A 26,943-nucleotide genomic window follows, 5' to 3' on the forward strand; every position below is an offset into this window, starting at 1 on the left:
GGATGGACCATGGAGGTGTGCCAAGCCTTTCCCCCAACCATCAATCATTCAGGCCCACGAGACTGAGTGAGTGAAATGAGCTGTGCCGTGAGCGGGCGAGAGAAGCGTGAATGTGAATCCCAGGAAAAGTCCAGTGGGGATGACGCTTAGTGCTTCTCTAGTCAGACTATGGTGTGCTGAGGGATGTGTGCTAAAGGGCTCAGAGGAGGAATCTTGAGTCTTTCTCAGGGGATAGTTTGTCAAGATATGTTGAAAGAGAATCAGATCGATTTGTTGAGTTAAGAAAATGTAGATCTATCAAAAGAGTATGTTTAGTGCTGATGATGTCCCGAAGATGATCTTCAATGAACTTGTTCAATTCAGAATACTCCGACCAAGAACAGAGAGATGACCAAGAACACACTTGACTCTGCTTGAGACAGAGAGTGAGGACGTGCTTTATTATTATTATTATTATTATTTTGGCAAAATTGTAAGTACTTGTGCTTATCCTGGTTGCCGCTGCTTCTGCTTCTCTCGGTTTCTGGTTCTCAGTTCTCAGTCTCTGAAACTTTTATGTTGTGAGCTTTAGGTGTTGGTACTGCTGGTGGAGGTCTGCACACAAGAACTCACTCTCTGCTGTAAACAAACAGTATCGTCAATGTGTGAGAATGTGCCCATGCACATGTCATTGTGCAATGGAGGAAGTTCCAGACAGCCGTGAATGCACTAAGAAACAGCAATCACAAACCTGCAGTGTATGAATGACCTGAGGTTGAGTAAATAGTAACACTTTAATTTAAGGATATATTTTCAATATTACATAGTTGTTTATAAGCATGCATATTATTAGCATATTGGTTGTGTATTAGTTCCTATAAAGCGCTTACACAAAGTACTTATACATATTAATGCCTTATCTGCACAACCATATTTTAAATCTGACCAAAATTTACCTAATACCTAAACTTAACAACTATATTATTAAACATTAAGAAGCAGCAAATTGGGAGTATACTGACAGAAAACTCTGAATTAATAGTGATTATGTGTTCCCTCTAAGTGTTATCTAGTTTAAGAGCATTTTTTTTTTTCATTAACTTTCCCTTTAAGTGTCTGAAAACATTACATTCAGTTCACACTTAAGTATATTGTTTAGAAAGTATTACCTTTCTCCTCGCATGTCTCAATGCAGTGGTCTATAAACTAAATAGATTGTTTTAAGGGGTAATAAATAATGCAGTCTTGTCAGATGCAGAAATCTGGCAATCTGGTACTAGCAATAAAGTTTAATGTAGCTAATTATGGCCGAGAAGTTATTACAAAATTTGGTAAACAACCACAGTTTAGGGGTACACCCTTAAAAAATAAAGGTTCCAAAAGCATTCCCATAGAAGAACCAGTTTAATTGATTGAGTAAAATCAGGTTAAATTATTGTGCTGTGACTACTGTGTCTTCCCTCCTTCAACAACTTTTTGCTGCATACATGAACATTCACAATTATTCAGTGGATCCAAAATGAGCACTTGCCAAGTAAGAAATGTGAGTCAAATTTGGCTTTGGAGAGTGAATAAAATGGGGATAGTGGCAAATTGACAATTAACTTTATTAGGAGCTACAGAAATTCAATAAGACACGGCAAGGGCAATAGTCTGACATTTGCTGTTCGTTGATTGTAAGTGACATGAGTGACTCAAAGACAACCAAGAGCTCTAAAGTAACATCATCTAATAATCATGGAAGTGTTTGGGCAATCGCCATGTGTTCACACAAACACACAGCTCTCCTCTTCTGATTCTTTCAGATGCAACTTTCATCACCTTTACTTCAGTGAAAAACCAGCCCATCACAAATCAAATAAAGTAAAGCTAACAGATAATAAATAAAAATGAAATACAACACTGTTACATGGGTGATAACAAAAATTATGGCTGGTAAATAGTCTCAGTTGTCATCTGCTATTGGCAGGTCTGACAGATATTGGGGGAAAAAACTCAACTTACACGTGCACCTTTAGATGCATCTCAGGGGACTTGGGACAAAAAGAAAAATATTAGTTACAATTAGGCAATTTCACAAACTATCTACAGACCTTTGTGCCTAAATTGGTAATTCAAATCATGACTTGCAGGGTCATTCACACTGACAAAAATTTGCAGTGACAAAGTAAGTGGAAATCATTCATTTTCAATGAGAGTTGATAGTTTGAGGCCCATCAGCGAGTTTGTAATGCAAAACAGTCGAATAGAATTCAAGTTTATGCAAATGAGAAGCAATGCAATGAGGCAACGACCAATGGGTGTGCAAACAATGAAGCTCATGTCATGTGATCAGCCACATTATACAACAGCGCAGTTAAATTGAAAAGGCTACTTAAGATTAACATCACAACCATGTGTCATCCACCATTTTAAATTGTGTGTCACTGTAATCTCCATTTTCTTAATTTGATACCAAAATATAGTTGTATATTAATATAATATCTTAGAGAGTGTGCATTCATTAACCTACTTTGCCCCAGGTTCTTCATAGAGACATTTAAAAGATCTACCTTTGACAGAGCAAGTCGTTTCTGAGCTAACATGCATTAGAGATTTCCAGAGGACCTGCGTTTCATGGTTGTTGTTTTTTTTTTTTTTTTTTTTTTTTTTTTTAAGATAAAGGTCAGGCTGTGTAGGTGGCACTTATATTTATTTCCTTTGAAAGAAAGATAGCACATCATGAAATGATTAAAGTTACCACACTTGACGTTTTAAAGAACAAGTTTCATTTCAGCTTGTGAAATAACTTTAAATGAAAAGAAAATGTTAGGGAGTATATCTGCTACATAGGTTGTAAAAAAAAAAGTATAAATTTATCATTTATATATATATATATATATATATATATATATATATATATATATATATATATATATATATATATATATAAATGATAAATTTATACTTTTATATATATATATATATATATATATATATATATATATATATATATATATATATATATATATATATATATATATATATATATATATATATAAATGATAAATTTATACTTTTATATATATATATATATATATATATATATATATATATATATATATATATATATATATATATATATATATATATATATATATATATATATATATATATATATATATATATATATATATATATATATATATATATCATCTGATTTGTTTAATTTTTTTAAGAATATCCTGTCTACTTTTCATGCAAGTAAGGTTACCTGTCTATTTTTCAGTTCATTTGGTCTGAATGATTCAGTGTTTCAGCTCTATTCATATTTTCATTTGATAATAACTCACGTTTTGAATTGATCACACAAAACAATTTGATCGGTTCAGAAGTAAAAGGCCAACATATAGTATAGCAAGAAAAGCTCACATACCCTTTAACTGTAGTGACGTGTCATGCATTAATCAAAATTTCCTCATATGGTTTGAAATGAAGGTGAACAAATGATGACAGTATTGTCACTTCTATTCAATTCCAGTTTATTTGTATTGCACATTTTACGATACAAATCATTTCAAAGCAACGTTACAGAAAATTACGTTTCTGCAATATTTAGTAGTAGCTTATCAGTGGTGACAGTCATTCTTGAATAAACTCTTTATTTTAAAGTTGAATCTGACTGTTCTTTAAAAATCAGTACTTCTCATCGATAGATCCATACAAACAGGAAACACACTGCCAGAGAGCGTCATACATTTACTCTCCCAGCCATCTCTGAAGTCTCCAAGCCTGTTTGCTTTAATCTCTGGAGCCTCTTTCTCAATCATCTTTGAAAGGCAGCAGTTTGAGCTGTAATGTGACTGTCCAGCTTTGCCAAGCGCTAGGGTAGCATCAAGGAACAGGGCCACCATGGAATCAAAGTGGTTTTATGCCTCCAGGATGTAATGAAGCAGACAGACTTGCCTCCCATCTCTCTCGGGCATCCTTTGATTTAAAGACACTGGCCTTTCTGATACCTTCTGCACGGCCTTTCTTGACCTGGTCTGAAACATGGGACTGCCATGTGAGGCTTTCTATATCCTGTGATAGTGTAGCCTCAGGGTTTGACATTGTTGTTACTTGTTGGCCATACCTCAAAAATAAATAAATAAATAAATAAACCTAGTTAAAGGAAATTTTCAGATGGCCAGGGCTACAATTCAACAGTGGGCATAGCAAGAGAAACAACTGAACTGAGTCATTTGTGTCTGATTGTTTCAATGAATCAGTTGATCCGGTTCCTAAAACTAGTCAGACTGATGTGGTCTGTGTGTTTTCCAGAATTAATAATGCAAATACACAGTGCATTATAAGTATACTATTCAGTTACTCTCACTGATGCACAAAGGTTTGAAGCAATCTTGCTCAGCAAGTTAGTCAACTATAGACTGTCAACTTAATAATAGTTAAAAAATCTGGATAATTGGACAACTGAGGTTTTAATTTGCAACAGCAAATGCAATAATGTTCAATGTAATCTCAAATTTGCATGTATCGGCCAAGCATTTGTGTCTGAATTCACATGCTTGCACAGAGCTGTGTTTCCCAACCCCGTTTTAGGAGGCAGCTCAACAGTACACATTTTAAATGTTGCATTTATTTCACACATTTTTAAGGTCTTGGAGTCTCTACTAGTTTTTTTTTTTTTTTTTTTTTTTTTTTTCAGATGTGTTTGATTAGTAAGTGTTCAAAAATGTGTAGCCTTGGCTACCCTCCAAGAAAAGTGTTGGGAAACATTGGCGTATAGTGTTTATGGTCTTAAAAACTACACAGCTGTAAACATGTAGAGGTCAGTACACAAGCAGATACACTGTGAGCAAGAGGTGGCAGTTCTTACATACGTGCTCTGGCTTTTTTATTTTTGTCTTAGAGGAACACATGCCGTCTTTTAGCAATAAGAGCTTTGGTGTATCAGCTCACTTTGTCTTCCTCACTGGCTTGTCCTCTTTGATCTGTCTCCTCCTCTAATGCAGCAGCCCCAAAACGTGCCCCAAAAAATAGTCAAAGAAAATGAACCAGGTATTTCATTGCATGCTTTAGCCTCTCAGGCGTTGTGGAATAATCTGACAAAGACAAATGATGCCAAGGCCTTTCCTCAGCCAATCAAGTGTGGATCTGAACAACTCATTGAGCTCCAAAATAGATGCCCCCCATTTCGTATGTTGTCCAGAGGTGTAATTCAAGGGCATTAACTTTATGCCTTTCCCTGTAGATAAAAAAATGCATTGGCTTGGACTGCCCCAACTTACATAAAGTGAGCTAACCTTACTTTCTCAATCCATTCCTGGAGGCCTGTGTGGAAATCTCATGTTCAGGGCTGACGATGAACTATAATTAGTTCATATAATCCAGTGAGATGAGGGTAAACAGTCTGACTTGCTGTGCATGATCAAGGGCTCATGCATGAGACTTAAGATCTAATATTCCCCATGGACTACTTAATTAATGAAGGTAATATGAGTTTTAATACATAACAGAAATGAGGAGAAATAAATGTGCAGTTAATAAACCCTTCTACTTTGATTGGCAGAATGAGAAGAACATGATTTTCCTGAACTTTAAGGACTTTTGATACATCCAAAAGTAGTGACTTGAGGTTTGCTTAATCAGATCTACTGCAGACTGATTAAGCGGGAGCGAATGAGTTGTTCGGGACAGATTCGTTTGGGAGGTATCTCTTACTTCTTGTGACTGATTGAGGAAATAAATCAGTAATTTCACAAATCAACACCTGGAATAATTATCTTGCTAGATCTGCATTGTAGAAGTTGATTTATAACAGGGATGTTTCAGTAAGGCTCAACATAAGGAAGGGGAAATAGATGTTAAAAAGGTATGGACAGAATTAAAAGGTCAGAGGAAGGAAGGAGAGAACTGATACGTGATGGAAGGATAGGAAAATGCAGTTATGAATAAAAATAATCATGATGAGATTATCAGGAAGACAAACAGGTCAATTACTTTTTTTTTTTTTGCCCAGTCTGTATTGCCATTATCCATCTAGTCCAATATCAGATTTATTATCAACTTCTTTTATAACAGCAGACTCTAACCATCAACACATACAGTCCCACTTTGCAGCATTTCCAGATTCTTTAAGCAATGTGAGGATGTCAGAAATGTGCAAAGAAATTGCAGAGAGTCTTAATTTGCTTCTTTTGTCTGGTTCTCAGAATCAGGATGAAGAAAGTCTTCTTTGAGACACATTTTTTTTAATATATATATATATATATATATATATATATATATATATATATATATATATATATATATATATATATATATATATATATATATATATATATTTGTGCTTAATGCTATTGAGAAAAGCACAGTGCGTCCTGTGTATGAGTCAGAGTACTCACTGTCTTCTTGTTTTGAGAGAACACATTTCAGATCAGCTTAGTTGTATCTGTCTAGAGTGTGCAATGGCTGTGATGTTGTGATATAACAAAGATATGCAAAGACCATATAATCACTCTGATCTCCACACTGTGTACCCTTCACATTCAATATGTTAACCCTATGGTCCCATTCACCTTCATAACAATGTCTTCTCTCGTTGTGAATGACAAACCTTCATATTTAATCAAGGCCAAAGTGACTGAAATGAAGATTTTGAATAATTAATTTCAGTGGCTAATCCATAAATTACCAGCTTTGATGCAAACACAAACTGTTATATCATTAGCTAACTATCTACAAACACTTCTATCTGTTGTAATTATAGATGTGGAATAGGCCTCTTGTTGCTTGTTTGCATTTTCACATTTTATGTTGAAAAATGTGAGACATTTAAAAGAAAATGCATGAACTTAGCATGCTGTGTGGCCTACTTCTTGTTGCACAACAAAGATTGAGGAAATGGAGTCTGAAACCGGGTTTCCAACTGTCTTGCTGTGACCTTCATGTGCTTCTGAAGGAGTCATTAAATTCTCATTCTGTTGGTAATCAGTCTTGTTGTTGAGTTCAAATATTTCCTGTTGATATAACTGCAGCGCTGAGCTTTGAATAAATGAAGTATATTAATTGTACATAATTTTAAACAATAAACATGTTGATAAAAAAAAAATTATATATATATATATATATATATATATATATATATATATATATATATATATATATATATATATATATATATATATATATATATAATTATGTATATATACATATTTTTTTTTTTTTTTTTTTTTTAAGTTGATGTGAAATGCAGTGAAATCACATGTTTATTCCCATAATTTGAGATATTTCAGAATGAGACCAGATATTCAGTGAAATGGTGAGCAACATATATATTTTAATGAAAAAAAAAATGAAGCAAAAAAAAAAAAAAAAGGAAAAGTTAAAAGTCTCTCCGGAATTCCAATTCGGAGTAACCCAGCTAATCTGGAGCTTTTGGAAGGAAACAGCCTTTTAATACAATGCTCTCAGGACTCACAGCATGCGGCAAGATATAAAATTTTTATTAATGATTACGAAAGCAAACATTTACTCAATCATTCCGTGTGCATGAAATGTGTGACTGAACCTTGAAGGATCTTACTGGAAACAGTATTTCAGAGCCGGATTCTTGGTGACTCATGTTTCATAACATCTTCCACGCATTGTTTACAAGGGTAAGCATTTGTGCCGCAGAGCCTGTGAACCTTCATGATGGTCATTAAGCTTTTCCCCATGTGCAGTGACAGATTGAGCATCTTTTTTATCTTAGCTTAGCTTTCAGCTCACTGATATGAATGTTTGCCCGCTAGTGGTATGACTCACTGTTACGGCTGGCTGTCAAATATCTGCCGTACAATAATTAAATCATTTTAGGACTTGCACACTGATTCTAGTCCGACCTATCCATCACATCTTTGTTCTTTCATCACAAAGCCTAGCTGCATCAGAGCAGATTGGTGTATTAACACCTCCTCGACTTTTGTTTCTCCTCTGTTTTTTACTTGCCATATACACAGAGCATTTGATTAAAAAGAGTATTAGTATTTTTTTTTTTTTCTTTAGCAAGGCTGCCATGCTGAGATATTAATTAATATGCCATTTTCATGAACTGATGGTTCTTGCTCAATGCATGTAAATGTGTCTGCAGTTGCAAGTCACTAAGAGACAAATGAAAGGGAGTCGGATGGGTTATAGAAAAGTATCCATCCCTAGCTGATGTGTCATCAAGCAAGACTGAAAGAGAGTAAATGGACTCTTAAAAAAAAAAACATCCTGTATTAAAAAAATAAAATATCCTAAACACAATGTTCACTCAGCATCTCTTTTACTAGGAATTATGATTCAGGGCCACAACTATCATAGACTCCGAGGCTGATATCCATTCACACATACACCCATTCAGGGGCTGATCAATGTGAATACTGTGAACAGTGAATCTAATTTGTGTAAAAATATTGCATTTATAGAGTAAAGGCCTTGTTTCACTGTGAAAAAGAAGTGCACTTAATTTTATTGGATATGCACGTGTAGTGTACTTTAAAGCTTATTTAAAAAATGTACTTACAGATGATATAATATTAATGAAATAACAGGCCACATAAGTGTACTTTAAAAGAGTACAGTCTTAACTTTAACAAATTGCATTTAATATAATTTTAAACTATAACATATTTTTATTTTAATTATAAATAGCATTTGACAAGTGTAAAAAAATAAAACACCCCACATTCTGTTTGTACTTCACTTAATTGATGATTACAGTTCCCTCCACTCATTTTGGCACCGGAGGTAAAACAATTTGCAAAGGTGGCTGTGAAAATAAATCTGCATTGTTGATCTTTTTTTTTTTTTTTTATCTTTCAGTCAAAAAATTCACAAGAATTGTAACCTTTCATAGAAGTGAGAAAATTGTATGATGAAATAAATGTTTTTCTCCAAATCATGCTGGTCACAGTTATTGGCACCCCTAGAAATTCCTATGAGTAAAATATGTCTAAAATATATTCCCATTCATATTTAAAAAAAAATGACCACACAAAGGTGACTAAGAGTATGAAATTGTCCAGCCATGAGTTCCCGTACCACAGGATTATAAAAATGAGGAATACAAAGGCCAAATTCCCTAAATCATCCATTACAAGCAGTAAAACCAAAGAAAATAGTTCTGATGTGCAGAACAAGATTGTTGAGCTTCACCATATAGAAGGTGGCTTTAAGAAAAGAGTTGAAAATCCCCATTTCCACCATCAGGGAAATAAGTAAGTCGTTCCAATCAAGTAAAGATGTTACAAATCTGCCTGGAAGAGGACATGTGTCTATAATGTCCTAATACATGGTGATAAGGAGAATTTGAGTGCCCAAAGAGTCTCAGAGGATCACAGCTGGAGAATCGAAAAAAGTTGTAAAAATTTTAGGGCTAGAAAGATAAAAAAAAAAAAAAACATGAAATGCAAAAAAAAAAAAAAAAAAAAAGAAAATGCAAACAGCCCTATATCACCACATGTTGTTCAAGAGGATTTCAAGAACAGTTCCCCTTGCTCATTTTTAAATGGCACTTCTATGGTCAGACGAGAAAAAAAAAAAAAAAAGATGGGTTTAGTACAAACAGGGAAAAAAGTACCCCATGTCCAGGGTTAATTATACTGCTGGATCAATTATGTTGTAGGCCATGTTTTTGTTCTTTGACCTAATTTCTCTCTCCTCTTGATTTCTTGAGTTAGTTCACCTGTGTCTTGTTAATTCCCCTTATTTGTGTATTTAATTTCCTTTCTGTTCAGTTTTGGTTTGTCGGGTCTCGTCGATATATACATGTGTTTCCAACCCTCCTTGTGTGGATAACCTTATTTATTTGGAGCCTGTATTTTCGTGTCTTCATTTGACACCGTTATCCTGACAATAATGGGTTGTGGTTGGATCTTCCATCAAGACAATAATCAAAATCAAGCATCAAAAACAACACAAAAACCGGTCACAAAGTTAAAGCTTCTGCCAAGGCCATCCCAGTACTCTGACCTGAACCCTTTATAAATAAAATGAGTGGGATGAACTGAAGAGAAGAAGCACCAACATGGAGCTGTGAATCTGGAGAGATTCTGTGTGAAGGAATGGTCTCTGAACTCTTATCAGGGTTTCTCTAAACGCTTCAGACATTACAGAAGAAAACCCGTAGCTGCTATCTTGGGAAAAGGACGTTGCAATAATTGGGTGCAAATAATGGTGGCCAACATCAACTAGAGGAAGCATTTATTTCACAAATCTCCAATGATAGGTTAGAATTTTTTTTTTTTTTTTTTTTTTTGAGTTTTTTATTGTTAGTGAAAGATCAAAAGAATAGACAATGCAGATTTATTTTCACAGCTGCGTTTGCTCATATTTACAAAGGGTGCAAATATTAGTAGAGGGCACTGTATCTAAACACTTTCTTACCATTCATTATTTTATTTAATTTTTGCTGTGGTATAACAACTGGTTGCAATTGATGTAATCAACTCCTCAAATCCATAAATATTACCAGGACAGGGTCAACATTAAGGGTACATGAACCAGAAAAAGAAGAAATGAAACCGGCATTCATGTATCTCCCTTATCTCTGCAATAATACATTGACGTACCAGCAAGAGTTCCATAACTTTGGTCGTTTAATGTCTGTAATCCTGGAACTAGCATTAGCCAACACACATTTGCCCAATGTAATCAATACCAACTCCTAAAATCGACTCCCCTGAACAATATCAAATCGATACCTTTTTGGAATTTACTGCAAACATTTTGGAAATCCCAGCCCAGTGTTGGACATTGAGCTATCTGCTCGTCTTGATTTCTAGTGGTTGAAGTGGTATAATCTCAAATGAACATCTTTTGTCACGTGTCTTCCCAACAAATTCTGTCATCACCCAGATCAAGCGTGTTGTGCCTCTGTAGCTGCTACTGATAAAAATCACATCTCCTTTTTTTTTTCAAGAAGGAAGTAAGTGAAACACATCAGTGGGCCTGTTTTTTTTCCCCCTTATTTTTCCTTCTGTACAATCACTCTCTTTATCGTTGTCAGCAGAATGATGAACCCCTGGCGAGCCGGTCCGTTTGTACAGCTCTGTGACTGTCTTCCATTTGCATAGATATGCAAACCGCGGTTACATCTCGCTTTGTTCACTGTGATGCTATCAGACCCAACTCACATAAATCCAGTCGACATGCTACTTATCTGGGCAATTTTTCCATCCTTCATATTCTAAAGCGCGTGTTAAGCTAGCACTCCATATGCAAAAAGAAAAACTATATATTGCGCCATAGTAAAATGATCTGTATCCCGTCCCACAGAAGGGCAGAAGTTGTATATGTTTGTGTTAAAATGTTATCCTAGTCATCTCTTTCGAGCTGTGCTTGAGTTCTCATTACATTAACACAGTTTTTGGAGTGCCTATTGTATCTTTATTGGACAGGAAAGGGCTCTCTGTGTTTTCATTTGTAGATAGCCTTTGTCAGTATCCTTTCCTGTCACTGAAGCTATAAAAAACAAGTGACTACTGAGAGGCTTTGCCTCTTTTATGTCTTCTTTCTGCCTCATTTAGTTTCACAAAGTGCTGAATTTACTTGATGTCTTTGTGTTTGTTTGCACAGAAGCTTTTAATGTAACCCTCTGATTTACTTTCTTGGCGGAAAGTCTATCAGAAAGACATAAAGAAAGCCTCTACGGAGTAACCTGTTACACCTAATGTGCGGTTGTAAAAGAAGATGTATGAGAAAAACGAGGTAAAGGTGGGCTAATGGTTAATGATCAGGGCTGCCTGCGCAAATGTTACATATTTAGCAAGGGTGACCCTGGAATCTGAGTTACTGGGATTGAAATTCTGCTTTATCACCGTTGTACCCTTGAGAGATTTAAACCTTGGCTCCTTCAGGGGAACTGTCTCTGTAATAACTGTCTCTGATTCCCTCTTGTCTTTCTCCGCTCAGGAACCTCTCAAAACGTCACTCTCCGGGGCCGCTATCACTGCAGAGGGGGCCGGGAGATCAATGTGAGCCAGCTGTGTGACTTCAACCCTGACTGTCCACAAGGGGACGATGAGGGGGAACATTGCCGTGAGTATTAGTGCCGTTCGTTTGGAGGACGAGACAGCAGACGGGGGCTCAGGAGGGCAACAGCAGCTCTTTAATGAAGCCATCCTGTGTTTGGCCATTACATAACAGAAGTTGTGTTTATTGGACATTCTGGGAGTTGTTGTGGTTCAGTAGTCATTGTCATCCCAGAAACACTGTTTCAAAAAACATCAAGCACAGATTTCTTCGTCTATATGTCTACTAATTTAAGGCATTCTTTCAAAATTGAATGAAGCTGAATAAATAAGTTTTCCATTGATGTATGGTTTGTTAGCATAGGACAATATTTGGCTGAGATACAACTATTTGAAAATCTGGAATCTGAGGGTGCAAAAAAAAATAAAAAATAAATTCAAATTATTGAGAAAATCACCCTTTTGAGTTGTCCGAATGAAGTCCTTAGCTATGTATATTACTAATCAAAAAAAATTTTGATATATTTACTGTAGGAAATGTTCCAGATATTTTCATGGAACATGATCTTAATATCCTAATGATTTTTTTTTTGGCATAAAAGAAAGATCTTTAATTGTTGTTGTTGGCTATTGCTACAAATTTAAACGCTTTTTGGTCACTTTAGTTGAAACTTCCATTGTTTTCCCTCAATTTTTGGACTGTATATATCTGAGACTTTTCACTGCTGCATTGCACTTTTAAACTTTTTACCAAAAAATAAAAAAATAAAAATTTCAGGTCTGATGACATATCTGTCACATTTAGCCTATTTTCCTGTAATTTTCTCTGTCTGATGGCCCCACCTTTTCCCATTATTCCCTGTTTCTTTATTTCTTTGCTAAACTCCCCTTACCTTAAAGATCAGAGGTTCACACTGTCCTGATCCTTTATGTCATACCTGCCATAATCTATCCTGTATGATGCAATTTCATTCCATCATAGAGATTCATTAGCGATCTGTTCCTTCAGCTTTGCAAGCACTCAAAACGTGCAGAACTTTTCTTCTTTTTTTGTCATCTTTCTCTCTCTTTCCCTGTTGTGGTTCTTCATGCTAATCCTCACAAGTGTGGTCATGCTGGTCGATGCGTTTACTCTCTCCTGGTTAATAACAGTGAGTCCAGAGCTGTAGCATCTCTCCTCAGCGGATGATTAGCTGATCCTGCCTCACACCTCTCAGATCAATAGAGTGCAGCAGCTGTAATCAAATTGCAGTGGGTCCACCTGCAGTGCAAAGAGAAAGGCAACAAACACGTATTTTGAGATTTAACAGGATTCTGAGCTTTGTTTATTGTTAGAACAAAGCTAAATGTCACTGTCCATGTTCGATATGCCACCACATATATTAATATTGATTAACAACCTGTTAATCAGTCTCTTTCAAACCTATTCCGCTTATTTAGTTTGCACAAATAAGACTTAATTCTCTATTTAATAAAATGTTTGGTGAAAATTGACTTCTGAAGACCACATGAAGACATGACGCACATGGCTGTGCAGTTGTGATTCAGTTTTAAAGCCTATTCAAGGTTAATTTGAAGTAAAGGAAAATAATGAGTAATAATGAGGTTATTTCTCAACCCAATAGTAGTAATGCCAGTATCATTCTTTTGTGTTGTTTTCATTAAGATGTACAGTATATAAACACTCTTAAAACAAAATCAAATCGGCTATGAAGCAACTGTTATGATATAAGATTAATTAAATTAGACAGATTTTCAGAATAAGTCTGATTTTCTATTTGTTTTACACATTTTGTTCAGTTTATTTTTCCATCCTATTTATTTATTTATTTATTTATTGGATCAATCAATCTAATCTAAAGGTTTTATACCAGACCCAAAATATAAAAAAATAAAATAATATCTTATCTTGGTACTGTTTTTGGGCAAGGTTGTTTCAGAAAAAAAAAAAATAATAAATTCTCAATAGTCTAATTTGTCTTTATTTATCAACAATCCATTAGACAAAAACTTTGCTTCTTTAAGTGTAGCCACTTCTTAGAAGAATGCCATTTTATATGCATCATTCTGGATTGTACAAAGCTCAAGCTTGTAAGTTGCATGCCAGCAGGCATTTTTTTCTCTGAATTGCAGTGGATAACTGGAGGGGCAACTATGTAGCCCCCCCCCCCCCATGTTTCTTAATGAAGGTCATAGTCATCCCTGCAGCTCTGCACGGGGTTGAATGAATTGTCTGTTGATGGAAGGGCTATGAGGCCATTTCTAATATAGCCTTCCTACACACATTATTCCCTGGCTTTCTGTTCTTTTACCTCGAAACCATATCCTCATTTGCACTCAGCAACACTCAACTGTCTCCCTATGCCTCTTCAGACATTTTAAAAAACGGTCAAAGACTATTGCTCATCAAAGCTTCTAAGCTCTTTAGCTAAGGGATACAATTGTTATTGTACAATCGTTAGCCCTTATTTCTCTTTTTCTTTTTTATCCCTCTCAATTCTTTTCTCTCAGATCTCTCAGTATTCTCACAATGTTATTGTCTTCTCCTACTCAACCAGGTCAATTCCTAAATGGCAGCTATTGCTCGTTTGGAAGAGAGGATTGCGGCTGGCAGCTGGTTCCAGGAAGGGGTCCACAATGGAGGGCCCATCCGTCCATTCCCCAAAGCCTCCGAAGCAGCTGTCCATCCCCAGGTCCTCCACCTAAACATCTTAACCTTGTGCTTGATGAACTATTTTTTCTAAATAAAACAGAACTTTTGTTGTTTGGACTACAAGATGAGTACTAACCTTGATAAATTAAAAAGAAAGTTAAATAATTTCAGCAGACATGGTTAATAAATGATCTTTATTAAAGATTGACAATAATCTTCTGACTGGTTTTAGTCTGCTTTTATCTCTCGACTTTATTCAGGGAGATGTTTCAAGGTTTTTTTTTTTTTTTTTTTTTTTTTTTCATATTAATTGTTTTTCATCACTCTGTCTGCAGGGGCCTTGTTGGCCATTGACAGTCAGCCCAAAGGTCAGCGAGGATCAGCCCAGGTGCGAAGCCCGCTTTTCTTCTACCCACTACGGAACGCCCCTTGCATGGTAAGAAGACAACGTTTCTGCATTCCACAAGCGACCATAATGCACAGTGCCTCTGGATCTCTGAGGAAATGAAGTTTTCATCAAGCCTTATTTGCAAATGTATTCTACACTATGCATGCAGCGATCAATGCTACACCTATAGAAATGCTCTGAATACTGATAAGGTTATATACCTGTTCGGATAATGCAGCAGGAGGTAATGACCAGAGATAACCAGAAAGAGAGTATGCTCCATGTATGTTGATGAATATCCACATGTATCACCTATTGACATGTGTGTTAGCTTGCTTTGTGATATATTTTATAATAAGTGTTTCAACCCCCAAAGACCATGAAAAATTATGATATCCTTGTAGGGAACCCAGTTCTTTAAAATTCATTGAATCAGCTATTGGTTGTCATGTTTCCACCTTACCTTGCACAGATGTGAGCTATTTTTGGTTATTCTTTATTTCAAGGAGTGCTTTTTACAGGGTAAATTATACATTTAAGTACTGAGTAATATTAATTGACTTCATGTACTTTCTACATGTTTAGGGTTAGGATTAGTGTTTGTCTTAGGGTTGCTTGCATGGAATTATGCTTATGCACTTCAGTATAGGTGCATAAGCATAACCCCAATTATCAGTATTAACTAGATGCGTATTAGCGTGCCCATTATGAGCATATTTACCTGTTTATTTATTTATTTTATTTTTTTATTTATTTATTTTTTGGGGGGGGTATTTTGATAAAATGTCAAGTGTGATTATACTAGCTCTCAAATCGTAGTCAAAATGTTGGTTTTGGTTTGACCTAGTAGTTTTTCAGTGTTTAAGGCTATATGTGACATTTTTAGGATGCACAATAGCTTTAATGAGTTGCTTCTGTAATAGCTACTGACAGAATGTAGCCCAGTGTCAGAAAGTTATTGTTGTACCCACATTTCAATGTCATTTGAATGTAATTACATGGAAATCTGGCAACCAAATGTGAAATGTTAATGTCCGTTTTGAAGAATGGAATAAATGACTGGCTCTCGCCTAGATGGAAAGCTTTTGAAAGACCGTCTCCGTTTTAGATTCAGAATTCACAGACCTTGACCCCATCAGTCTGTGGCTCACATGCCAGCCTGCTGGGAAGGGTGAATTACGCAACTGCAAAAGACGTCCTGAAGAAAAACACTCAAACAGCCAGTTTCAGAGGGAATGGAGGGTATGCAAACAGACAGAGATGTAGAAGAGAGAGAAACAGTGGGATAAAGAACTGAAAATAAGAAAAGGAAACAGAATTTCAGGAAGATTATGGAGTGTAGATAGATAGAAACACATAAGATAACACAGGTGGAGAAGTAGTTGTTGGTTTGGGCTTTATGAGAAGTCTTGACAAGTCTTGATAGATGTGAGGTGAGGGCCTAGTCTTGTATGAACGGTGCCCAGAGCTGTGTGGAGGCACAGCGGGCCATGACAGCATATTGGACTAGATCCAGACACGAACCAAGACTGTAGATTACGACTGTGATCTCTCCCCCTCTGTAATAGGAGAAGCCTTGCTCCTTTCAACAGCTGCCGTTTTCACAACCCCACTGCAAGTCGCCTGACATAAAGGTCCCTCATAATAGATGAACCTCAGAGCAGATGTGATATAAGCATTACAACCTCCACTCCACCTCCACAGTCAAAATACGTTTTGGGTGTTCTTGTTGCACGTTACATGCATTTACTATTATAATAACAATAAATTGTGCGTAATTACATCCAAGTAACCCTTAGCAAAAACCTAATCCTAAACCTAACCATATATAGTGAGTACATGTAGTAAATTAATTTTACTCAGTAGTTAAATGTAGAATTATACTATAACAAGGATACCTTACAACTAAGTGTAACCCAATTTTATTTTATTTTATATATTTATTTAGTTTATTTTTTTTATTTATTTCTTTGGTCATCAAGTTTAGACCACTGTATTGTTGACTGAGCTTGAGTTGTGTTGAACTATGACTATTCCTTTAACATACATATATATATATATATATATATATATATATATATATATATATATATATATATATATATATATATATATATATATATATATATATATTAAAAAAAACATGTTTTTTCATATGGATATATAATGCACAATTGTTCAAATTTCACCTCCTGCTTTATTAATTTGCATGAACTGTCTGCATTGTTTTTGCACCTGGTAGCTTAAATGAATTATGCAAATTTGAGTGCAAGGTCATGAAAAATCCAGCAGACTACCAATGTCTGGTGTACTTTGCTGAGACTATGCTGTTTCACTTCACCACTGCAAACCAAGCACCAGAATCCTCTTTTAAAGGCCTAAAGTGTGCTTGACTGCACTGCGCATCTGAATATCTGCCTGTTTCAAACATTCATCTCAATCATTTGATGAATTACTGCAAAAATGCTTAGCAGCAAATGTATACAAACGTTAATTGTGCCACTCAAAAGGTGGCTGGCAAAGCTCCTGGCAAAAACTTCTGTGAATAAGGCACTTTCTGTAATAAACCAAAATGACTTTGCATATTGTAACTGCTGGTTTTCAGCCAGTTTTTGGCCTTTTTTGTGTGAAAAATGCATTAAACGATTAGTGAAAGGACTGTGGGTTGTCCATTTGAAGCTGAGAATAGATTATGCATAATCATCCATGAAATGCCTGCCAACATTTGGACAGGAATGGATGAAGGCACATGCATCAATGTTTAAATCTAATTTTGTGATCTTTTCTATAGGTCAAGTTCTGGGTGTGTGGATCTTCAAATGGAATGCTGTCGCTCTGGATTATAGAGAACAGCACAGGTCCCGAGGGTCAGAGGAGTCTCTGGAACTCAACAAGTGAAGCTAATATGGGGAAAGGGTGGAAACTCATTACCTTACCACTCTTCGGTTTGGTGGATCTGTAAGTCTTGTCACAACCATCAAATGTATGCAGAATGTGGTCTGAGTATGCACTTCATTTGAAACTTAATGATGGCATAATCAGGTAAACAACTGCAAGAATGAATGAATGCAAATTCAAGTTTTAGGTGCATATGCAATAGGTTTTCACCCAGCATTGTGCAAACTGTATTCATTTGCCATTGGTTTTGCACAAACCCACACATTTGCTCTAAAATCCTACGCTAATGAATTCCACTGGTGCCATGTCCCTATGGTCCCGGCCCGGCATGGCACTGCACATTCCATGCTCAACATACCACTCTACCCAGAAGAAAAAGAAAAAGAAAAAAAAATCAATGAAAAGACTCACCATTCATCCACACTTTCTCTCCAATTAGCAACTGCTCTTGACTTTTAAGAGTAAGGAGGGCTGAGGAAAATAGAAGGCTGTTACATCTCTATGTTTGATTGGAATCTCATCTAACCCTCCCAAAACACCCACAATTCCCCAAGCTCCAACCTCTGCTCTTGTTATCCGGAGCCTTGCTAATTCCAGTCCACAGAGGGCGATTAAAATTCATTTCTGGCCTCTTTTCTTGTTGTCGTCCAGATTTAATTTAATTTTTATTTTCTTAGATTTTGTCAGCACTTCTGCAAAGCTTCATGCTGTATGACCCAAAGAACCAATTTTGACCCATTTATTGTTATGAAAGATATTAATTTATAGAGGGCAATGGGTTTTAAATCCCAGGGATTTATTCAAATTAAATGTAGCATGAAAAAGATGATGAATTCTACTGTATACATTTGTGGTGGTTTGGACATATACCTTAGCTTAGTACTTAACACCTTTTATTATTATTGTCACTATTATTATTATTATCATACAAGATTTAAAAGAAGAATTTTAACAAGTAACATTATATATATATATATATATATATATATATATATATATATATATATATATATATATATATATATATATATATATATACACACTTCTTTTTTATCTCTGTTTTTCTCTGTCAAACATTCAGGTTCTACCTGCAGTTCAGTGCTGATATTTCCTCTAGTGCAGGAATTGCATTTGCTGTGGATAACTTCACTCTGAGCATGGAATGTTTCCTAGAAAGTGAGTATTGCAGCTTGACTATTTTCATTATCTGCCATTTTTATCCTGAACTGAGAAAAGTAGCGATTTTAATAAGAAATAATTAATGTTAGCGTTACCAATCCACTAATTGTTTTTTTTTTTTGTTTGTTTTTTTTTTTTTTTACTGGCTGGTGCCACCCCCTCTATTCAAGCTCAAAGGCATTTTTCAGAGAACTGACTTTGCCTAAAGAGAACGCTATAAAGCTACACTTAATTAGCATTAGTCATTTTGTATTTTTTTATTTTATGATTACAGTGCTTAGGGTAAAGAGTGGGGTCGATCTGAAATAATCCGATCAATCGATCAGATTCACATCTCACCTATATTCACATCTTGTGTTTATTTTTTGGCCTTTCATCTTATGAACTAGTGGAGGAGACTTAATATTAAATAAATGTTAAACATATGGCTCCAGTTACAAATGTGGCAGCTGGGAATGGCATATGTGCCAAAGTTTTGTTTGGATTTCATTTAGATGCATATTTAAATGAAAATGAATTGGAAATGGTGAATTATGAAAATGAAACAGATTGCAATGTTTAAGGTTTATATATAAAGGTCTTTCCAAATGTTTCATAACAATCACTCTCTGCTAAGGCTAGAATCAACTCTTCAAACAACGACTCTGACACATTCAGTGAAATGGCAGGTCAGTGATGACACAAAAATGACGAGACGTTTAAGCCAGTCTTAAGAAGACATTGACAAGAAAAGCATCCTCTTGAGTTCCACATTTTGATTTTGCACGAAACTGTGTGCAATCTGAGGGGGCCCTTTAGAGGGATTTGAAGGAGATCAGCACAGGATATTGCACAACTGGGAAGAAAACAGGAATGGGAATCATTAATTCAAACCTCTAGGATTAAACAGGATAAGATTATTTATTTGTGAGCCGTATGGTATCTTGCTTTTTTCTTTGAAAGAACCAATGCACTTGCTTCAGCGTTTGGCAGATCGAATCAACTTGGCACTGACTCCATCATACATTTGCCCTTCTAGACCCTGGCAACAGTGCGAGGAAAAAAGTGGTTTGTTTCCCAGAAGGAGTTTATAGGGCTTTACAGTTGTTTGCTATGCTGTTTAAAACACATTAATTTATAATCCCAGTTTGTTTTAGCTTTTAAATTATGTATCCTTTCATTAAAGACAACTAATACACAGCCAAGCAGACAGCTTAACCTGAACATACATAAATAACATGTGCAGGGAATATACTCTATTGATGGCTTCTCACAGTGTGATGATTTTAAAGCATCATTAGACACGATGAGATATATATCTTTATAAAATCTGAGAGCTTCACAAACCGTCCTAATTTCTCTCCGTTGGCATGAGAGAGTGCCACTGATGTTGAATGGCTCACTTGCTCCGTGAAATATTTGCCAGGCAATTTGTATCTGACGCCATTTTCTGCCACACATCGATTCGACGCGGCAGCACTGCGGCTGCCATTTATCCCGTCCTCTCTGCCATTTCCCTTTCCGATGACACTTCGGAATGGGTAGAGTTATACATTATGCCCTCATTCCCTGCTTAAATGAAATATTATAGCTATACATCATCATACTAGGGTTTGCGGTCTTAGCATCCAGCATTGTTTCCAAGGGTGAGCATTGTGTATCGTTGACATGACTGATTTGTTTAAAATGTAATTGTTTAAAATTTGTTACAAGCTACAAAGTATGGTAAGGCCCTTAGGATAGAAAAAGCACACAAGATCAGTTGTTCCTTCTAGACAGAAATGAGATAGGAATTGATGAATCTAGAGTTTTCTCCAGAGAGAAAAACAAAATGCTGTAGTAATCTGACATCAGCCTCCTTCGGAGTTACAGGAGAAATCTAATCTCAGCGTCGAAAACTGTGCTCGGAATGGCAAAGATGCCAAACTGAAGAATAACAGTGATTTTGGGAACACTTTACCATACGATTGTTTATGTTAGCTTTAGTTAACACAACAACTATTGTCAAGTAATACATTTTAATATTATCACAACATTCATTATTCATTCATTCACTTGGTAGAAGTTAATTTTTGTGTATAAATTAGTATTGTTGTAAAAATAAATACCTGGTCTCATGGCAAAAACGCACTTTTTCGCGAGATGAAATATTTACCGATAAGTAATCATCTCTGCAGTTTCCAAAATAAATGAACACTAGAGGCAGTAAAACTCAGACACATTTTATTCATTTTCAGATAAATTTACAGAGTTTTGATTAATAAAGCTAAATTTTAGTAAAAAAAAAATATATATATATATATATATATATATTATATCTATCTATCTATCTATCTATCTATCTATCTATCTATCTATCTATCTCTGGCACTAGATAGTAATAACATTAATAAAAAGAAACTGAAGCTAGGAAAACAAACAAAATAGAAATAAAAGTTACAAAACTACTACAAGTGGTACTGCAATTTAATGCAACTACTGCCATAAAATATCTAAAACATCATGCTAATGCATTGAAATTCAGTAAATGATGCAGAAGTTCTCAACATGTTTGAATGTTGAAAGTAAAATCTGGAGGAAAGTGGCCTTGAAGCCTGGAGGACTGGAGCTGAAAAGCCCCGGTTCAGTGGTTAAAGTTCAGAGCTGGTAACCAGAAGGATGCTTTTATCCCCACAAATCACAAGCTGTGATCTATCAACATTGTTTCATGGTGCAAGGCTCTTAACCACAGATGGCTCTAGTAGGACTACCCCTGTGATGAGGTTGTGGTAACATTATATAGTGAAAAATTGCATGAAAATATTTTGCTGTGGGCGTGGCCTCTGTCATGTGGTGATAAATACGTTCATTAATTCTATTGTTGTTTGTGTTTCCTGTAAGGGCCACAACTTCATCTCACTGTTCTCCAATTGAAACAGATGGCAGTGGATTCACTGTGTGGGTGTTTACCTCTATTTCCTGGCTTTGGCATGGCAGCGGACTCTCTTATCCTGTTTTTATTAGTTTCCTTTTTCGGAACAGGGAGTCATATCAATGAGAACATTTGCATAGCCTACCCAGAGTGGCAGCCTCTGATGGAACAGTAAAATAAAATAAAAAAAGCTGTAAGGAGAGTCATACTAGGTTTTTTAGGATTTTATGCCCAGACACTGGCATTCAACAGCACTACCTGTGGTGCCCAAAACCTCGTAAAATCATCCAGCGCTGCTTTTATGACAATGCCAGCTGCTCAGCGATGGTTTGGTGTTTTCCTAACGAGCGACATGGAATACTGTGCTTTCTCAGCAGCATAAGTGGAACACTCCAGTGTATCTCACAGGGATTATGTGGGCCAGAGATGCCATTTGGATGGAGATATTGGAATACTGAATTGTAGACAAACTGAGTTAAAGAATGTCCAAAGTTAAGTTCAGCTAGCTTATATGTTACCCTGGTCTAACGTTGCACATATATATTTGAAGCAATAGCCAAAAATACATTGTTTGGGTCTAAATTATAGATTATAGATAGATCTCAATAAATAAATACATAAATAAATAAATTGACATTTAAGGTCCATATAATATTAATATATTAATCTTGATTTTGTCCCAATCTTAAACATTCATGTAACGATTTCATGAACCATGCAAAGCTTCAGTCTAACCTATTGTCTGTGAAAAGTTCAGACTTATAGTTTGACTCAATTAGCCATTACTATATTATTATTATTATTATTATTATTATTATTATTATTATTATTATTATTATTATTATTATTATTATTATTATTTGTTGCATATAGCAGCCAAAACATTCACAGCTGTAAACATGTAAGACATAGTGCTGCCATACAGGTAGCCTACTTAAAATGACCCATAGCAGATGTGTACAAGTGGAGCTGGGGAAGTGGGGGGTTTCTGCAAGTCTTGCTTACAGCAAAAAGAACCAAACACCTTAAATTAGACAGCAAGCTCAGCGGCAATTGACGTAACAGAGACCAATCAGCATCTGCTGTGAACTGATGATGTGACAGCTAGCAGACTGCATTAAGGACCGTCAGACTTCTTAACTTAATTAGATAAATAACTTATAATTGCTTTGACTTGGTAGAGTGAACATGAAGGGAACTGACTTCATGCATTAATAATTACAGATGACGCTTTGTTGTTATTGATATTTTGTCATACGATGCAAAGAAATCCATATATTTTCAAAGTGTAGCTTAATTTTTCAAGCTTAAATATATGTAGGTGCAATTTCCATGTACTATTGCCTATTATCGTGTCAAGAGAATTTTACAAGTTTGCACATATTTGATTTATCGTTCTCCCTGCAGCTCTCCAATAAGTACTGTTATATAGACTACAAAGCATGCATTTAAAAGTCCTCATATGACATCCCCCTTAAGAGAAACTGACAGTGGGCAGGAAACCGCTCTGACTTCCAGCTTCATATGAATTCATTCAGACCTTCAGGGTATATGTGTGATTAGAATACTAACACAAAACGGAGCTGTGCCCTAGCACAGCCTTAACACATTGAGCATTGGTTCTGATGTGAGGAACACAAGTTTGAGGCTGACTTGCGTCATTTCTTAACTGTATGAACCCTGTTTGCCCTCATTATTTTATGTCCATTCTCTACTGTCATTATCAATAAAAGTTACATCAATTTGAAAAACACAGTATTTAAAAATGGTGGAGAAGCAGCAAAAAAGAGACAGCAGCAAATCTTGCAGACAGTTTTATTATTTATATGTTTCTCAAGTACAGAAATAATAATAATAATTAAGACACTTTCAAATGATAAAGGAATCTATTATATATATATATATATATATATATATATATATATATATATATATATATATATATATATATATATATATATATATATATATATATATATATATTATTCTAGGCATTAGGATTTGGATTATCGTCGACCTACCATGTGAGCATCACAACTGGCCAACTGGATATGGAGACATATTGAAGTATTTGAAGAGTGATGACTAAGCTGTTCTCTGATTGTCCTGGCAGATTAAAAAAAGAAGAAAAAAAATGCTGAGTGACAGTTCTGCCTGGAGCAAAGGATTACATTCTTCCATAATTCAAGAAATCTTGTCTTTGACCACCAGCCAGAGTTGTCTACTGCAGTGTTTGCTGCTGCTGTAAACCATCCATAACATGTCATCCATAGTGAAATTAAAAATGCTTGAATGGTCAGGGCCATGACCTAGTGGTTAAATCACAATGTTATAGGCAATGCATTATAAGTAGAGTATAGTGTCATTTTGGAAGTAAAATATAGAATGTCATTTTTTTAATTTACATTTACATGCTTCAGTAGAAATCAGGCAAGAAGCGTGCATTATTCTATTTATTTCATTTATGCATTGCCAAATCCAATTGAAAAACCTTGCCTTTCCTTAAGATAGGCACATTGGATATGACACAGTGTCTAGACTGCAAATGCGCATTGCAAAACAAAAGAATGATGTTATGATCAACAAAAATCAATGAACTGCACTGCAAGTGGTTCAGTTTCTTTATAGGATTGCTGTCTGCCAAGTATAGCACTTTGGCATCTGGAAAAGTTTATTTAATAAAAAGTAATAATGAAACATGATGTAACTTCTAATCAGCCAATCATTTGGCAACAACTTGATGCATTTAGGCATACAGTCAAGTTCAAACCAAGCATCAAAATGGAGCGGTGGTTATTTCAATGACTGAATGAGGCATAGGTGTTAGAGTATTTTAGAAACTGTTGATCTGTTGGGATTTCCATGTGCAACCATCTCTGGAGTTTACAGAGAATGGTACGAAAAAGAGAAAATATGCAGTGAGTGGCCAAAAATGCTTTTATGCAAGTCTAGAGTATTTAGCATAACAGTAACAGCATACTACAGAAATTGAATAATCAAAAATGTAAAATAAAACATCATAGTATTTACTGTAAGCATTAAACTTGCTTTGTTTGTTATTAAAGTTAAACAAATCCTTCAGTCCAGAGCATAGACTATATAAAAAACATGGACATAGTGTCTTAGATGTCACCCGTAGGTTTCTGAAGAGCATTTTTGAAGCTCAAAAAAACTATAAATAATCAAATAACTCCTGGATAATCACTGGTTGCAGAAACCATGCCCACCTGGCTCGATGGTGGTGACAGCAGCAGCACTCCACCTTTCACTCAAGTGGCCACACCCTTAATTATGCTTAATGTAAGGCTTAATACAATTTAAACGGATGAGTTATAACCAACACCAAGTGCCGCATTTGGCAAAAATCAAGTTAAATGATTTTAATGATTTGCATGTTGAGTTTGGGCTTTAATTTCATAATCAGAAGCCAAAATTGAAACTGTATTTTAAATAATTGCACAGCCTAGCATTGTACAACACATTTTTTTTTTTTTTTTTTTTCACACTAATACCATAGCCACAGCCTACCTGAATATTATTGCTGAATATATCCATCCCTTTAATAATCCCATCTAATAATGGCTATTTCAAGAAGGATAATGGACCATGTTCCAAACTCAAATCTTCTCAAACTGGTTTATTGAACATTATATTGAGTACACTACACTTAAATGGCCTCCACAGTCACCAGAGCACAATTCAACAGAGCACCTTTGTAAGGCTCATTGGAAATATGTACTAGGCATGGGCCGATTACTGGTTTCAAGGTATACCGCGATTTGAAAATGTCTCGGTTTCAAAACCGCTAATATTTTCCATTATACCGTTCCTGCGGTATGCACTGTTTTCCATGTCTCCTTAAGACTGAAAGAGTAGGAATCCCTCAGGCTGAATGCAGTGTGGAGAGTAACACCGACCCCTCCTCCTCCTGTTGGTGCGAGAGAGCGGTCAGTCACGTGTGTGTAGGATGGCTGAACTAAAGGCCCAGGTACACTTCACATTCAGCGTTCCTTTATGTCTCGCACCCAGACGCATCCGCACAGCTTTCAAAAGTTTACTAAACCGCATATGAGTGCGGACAGATGAGCTTGACACATGTTCAGTATCACGGGGTGCGGGTTGTGCGCGAGCCCTCTTAATGTCTAAAATAACGTTAATGTTGACGGTTGCTCGGATGGCCAAAATATATTTTGGCCTCTATGCTATTGGCAACCATCCATTTTTTGCCTTATGGCAACTCTCTCTTCTTGACTTACACAAACTGTGTTGCAATGAAATCATTTTCCAAATTGTAATTTATATAAAAAAAAAAAAAAATATGAAAGGCTATTAACGCCCATTAACACAGGCCAGAGAACGAAGATGGACGCGCAGAGAAAAATACTGTAGCAGGCAGATCACTCACTGTTCATGATGCACAGACTATTGGAAGAAAATCCTCAATATTGATTTGGGGATTTATATGAATGTGTTTCTGAGGGAAGCTGACTAATTTCTGAAAAGTTTGCTTGGTATAATTTCACAAAGCTTGTCCGAACATACTGTTTTTGCTTCAAATTGCATTATTATTAAATCAAATTATGTGTATGATTATTATTATATATCTAAATGATATAAATCATGTATATGAATCACATAACTAAAAATGTTAACATTAAATGCCTGTAATTACAGATTTAGGTTAAATAAATATGTCAGACTTTTTTAGGAAACAAATCAAAAGGAAAAAAAAAAATAATAATTCTACTGTTTCTAATATTCTGAATGTTGCTCAAAAACAAAATATATTGTGTCCAGTGGGAATTTTTATTATTATAATATTTTTTTAAATATATTTTACATTTAAAGAGCTGTAACCGTAATACCGTGAAACCGTGATATTTCTGCTTAAAGTTATCATACCGTCAGAATCTCATACCGGCCCATGTCTAGCCTCTACATACATCTCTACGAAATACACCTATACATACAAATCTCT

The 26,943-nt window shown here is 35.5% G+C and overlaps 1 protein-coding gene across 2 annotated transcripts in view; it reads left to right on the forward strand.

Annotated features, from left to right (window-relative positions):
- LOC113117028 (ALK tyrosine kinase receptor) overlaps positions 1-26,943 on the forward strand; it is a 374,362-nt gene that overhangs the window by 314,452 nt on the left and 32,967 nt on the right. For both annotated transcript variants that reach the window (XM_026285385.1, XM_026285386.1), the window contains exons 6-10: positions 11,899-12,024; positions 14,516-14,650; positions 14,946-15,046; positions 17,790-17,956; positions 18,978-19,072. In XM_026285385.1, the coding sequence (XP_026141170.1) occupies positions 11,899-12,024; positions 14,516-14,650; positions 14,946-15,046; positions 17,790-17,956; positions 18,978-19,072 (624 nt within the window). The remainder of the gene's footprint in view (positions 1-11,898; positions 12,025-14,515; positions 14,651-14,945; positions 15,047-17,789; positions 17,957-18,977; positions 19,073-26,943) is intronic.

This window comes from Carassius auratus, chromosome 17 (assembly GCF_003368295.1).
Source record: "Carassius auratus strain Wakin chromosome 17, ASM336829v1, whole genome shotgun sequence".
Lineage (NCBI taxonomy): Eukaryota > Metazoa > Chordata > Actinopteri > Cypriniformes > Cyprinidae > Carassius > Carassius auratus.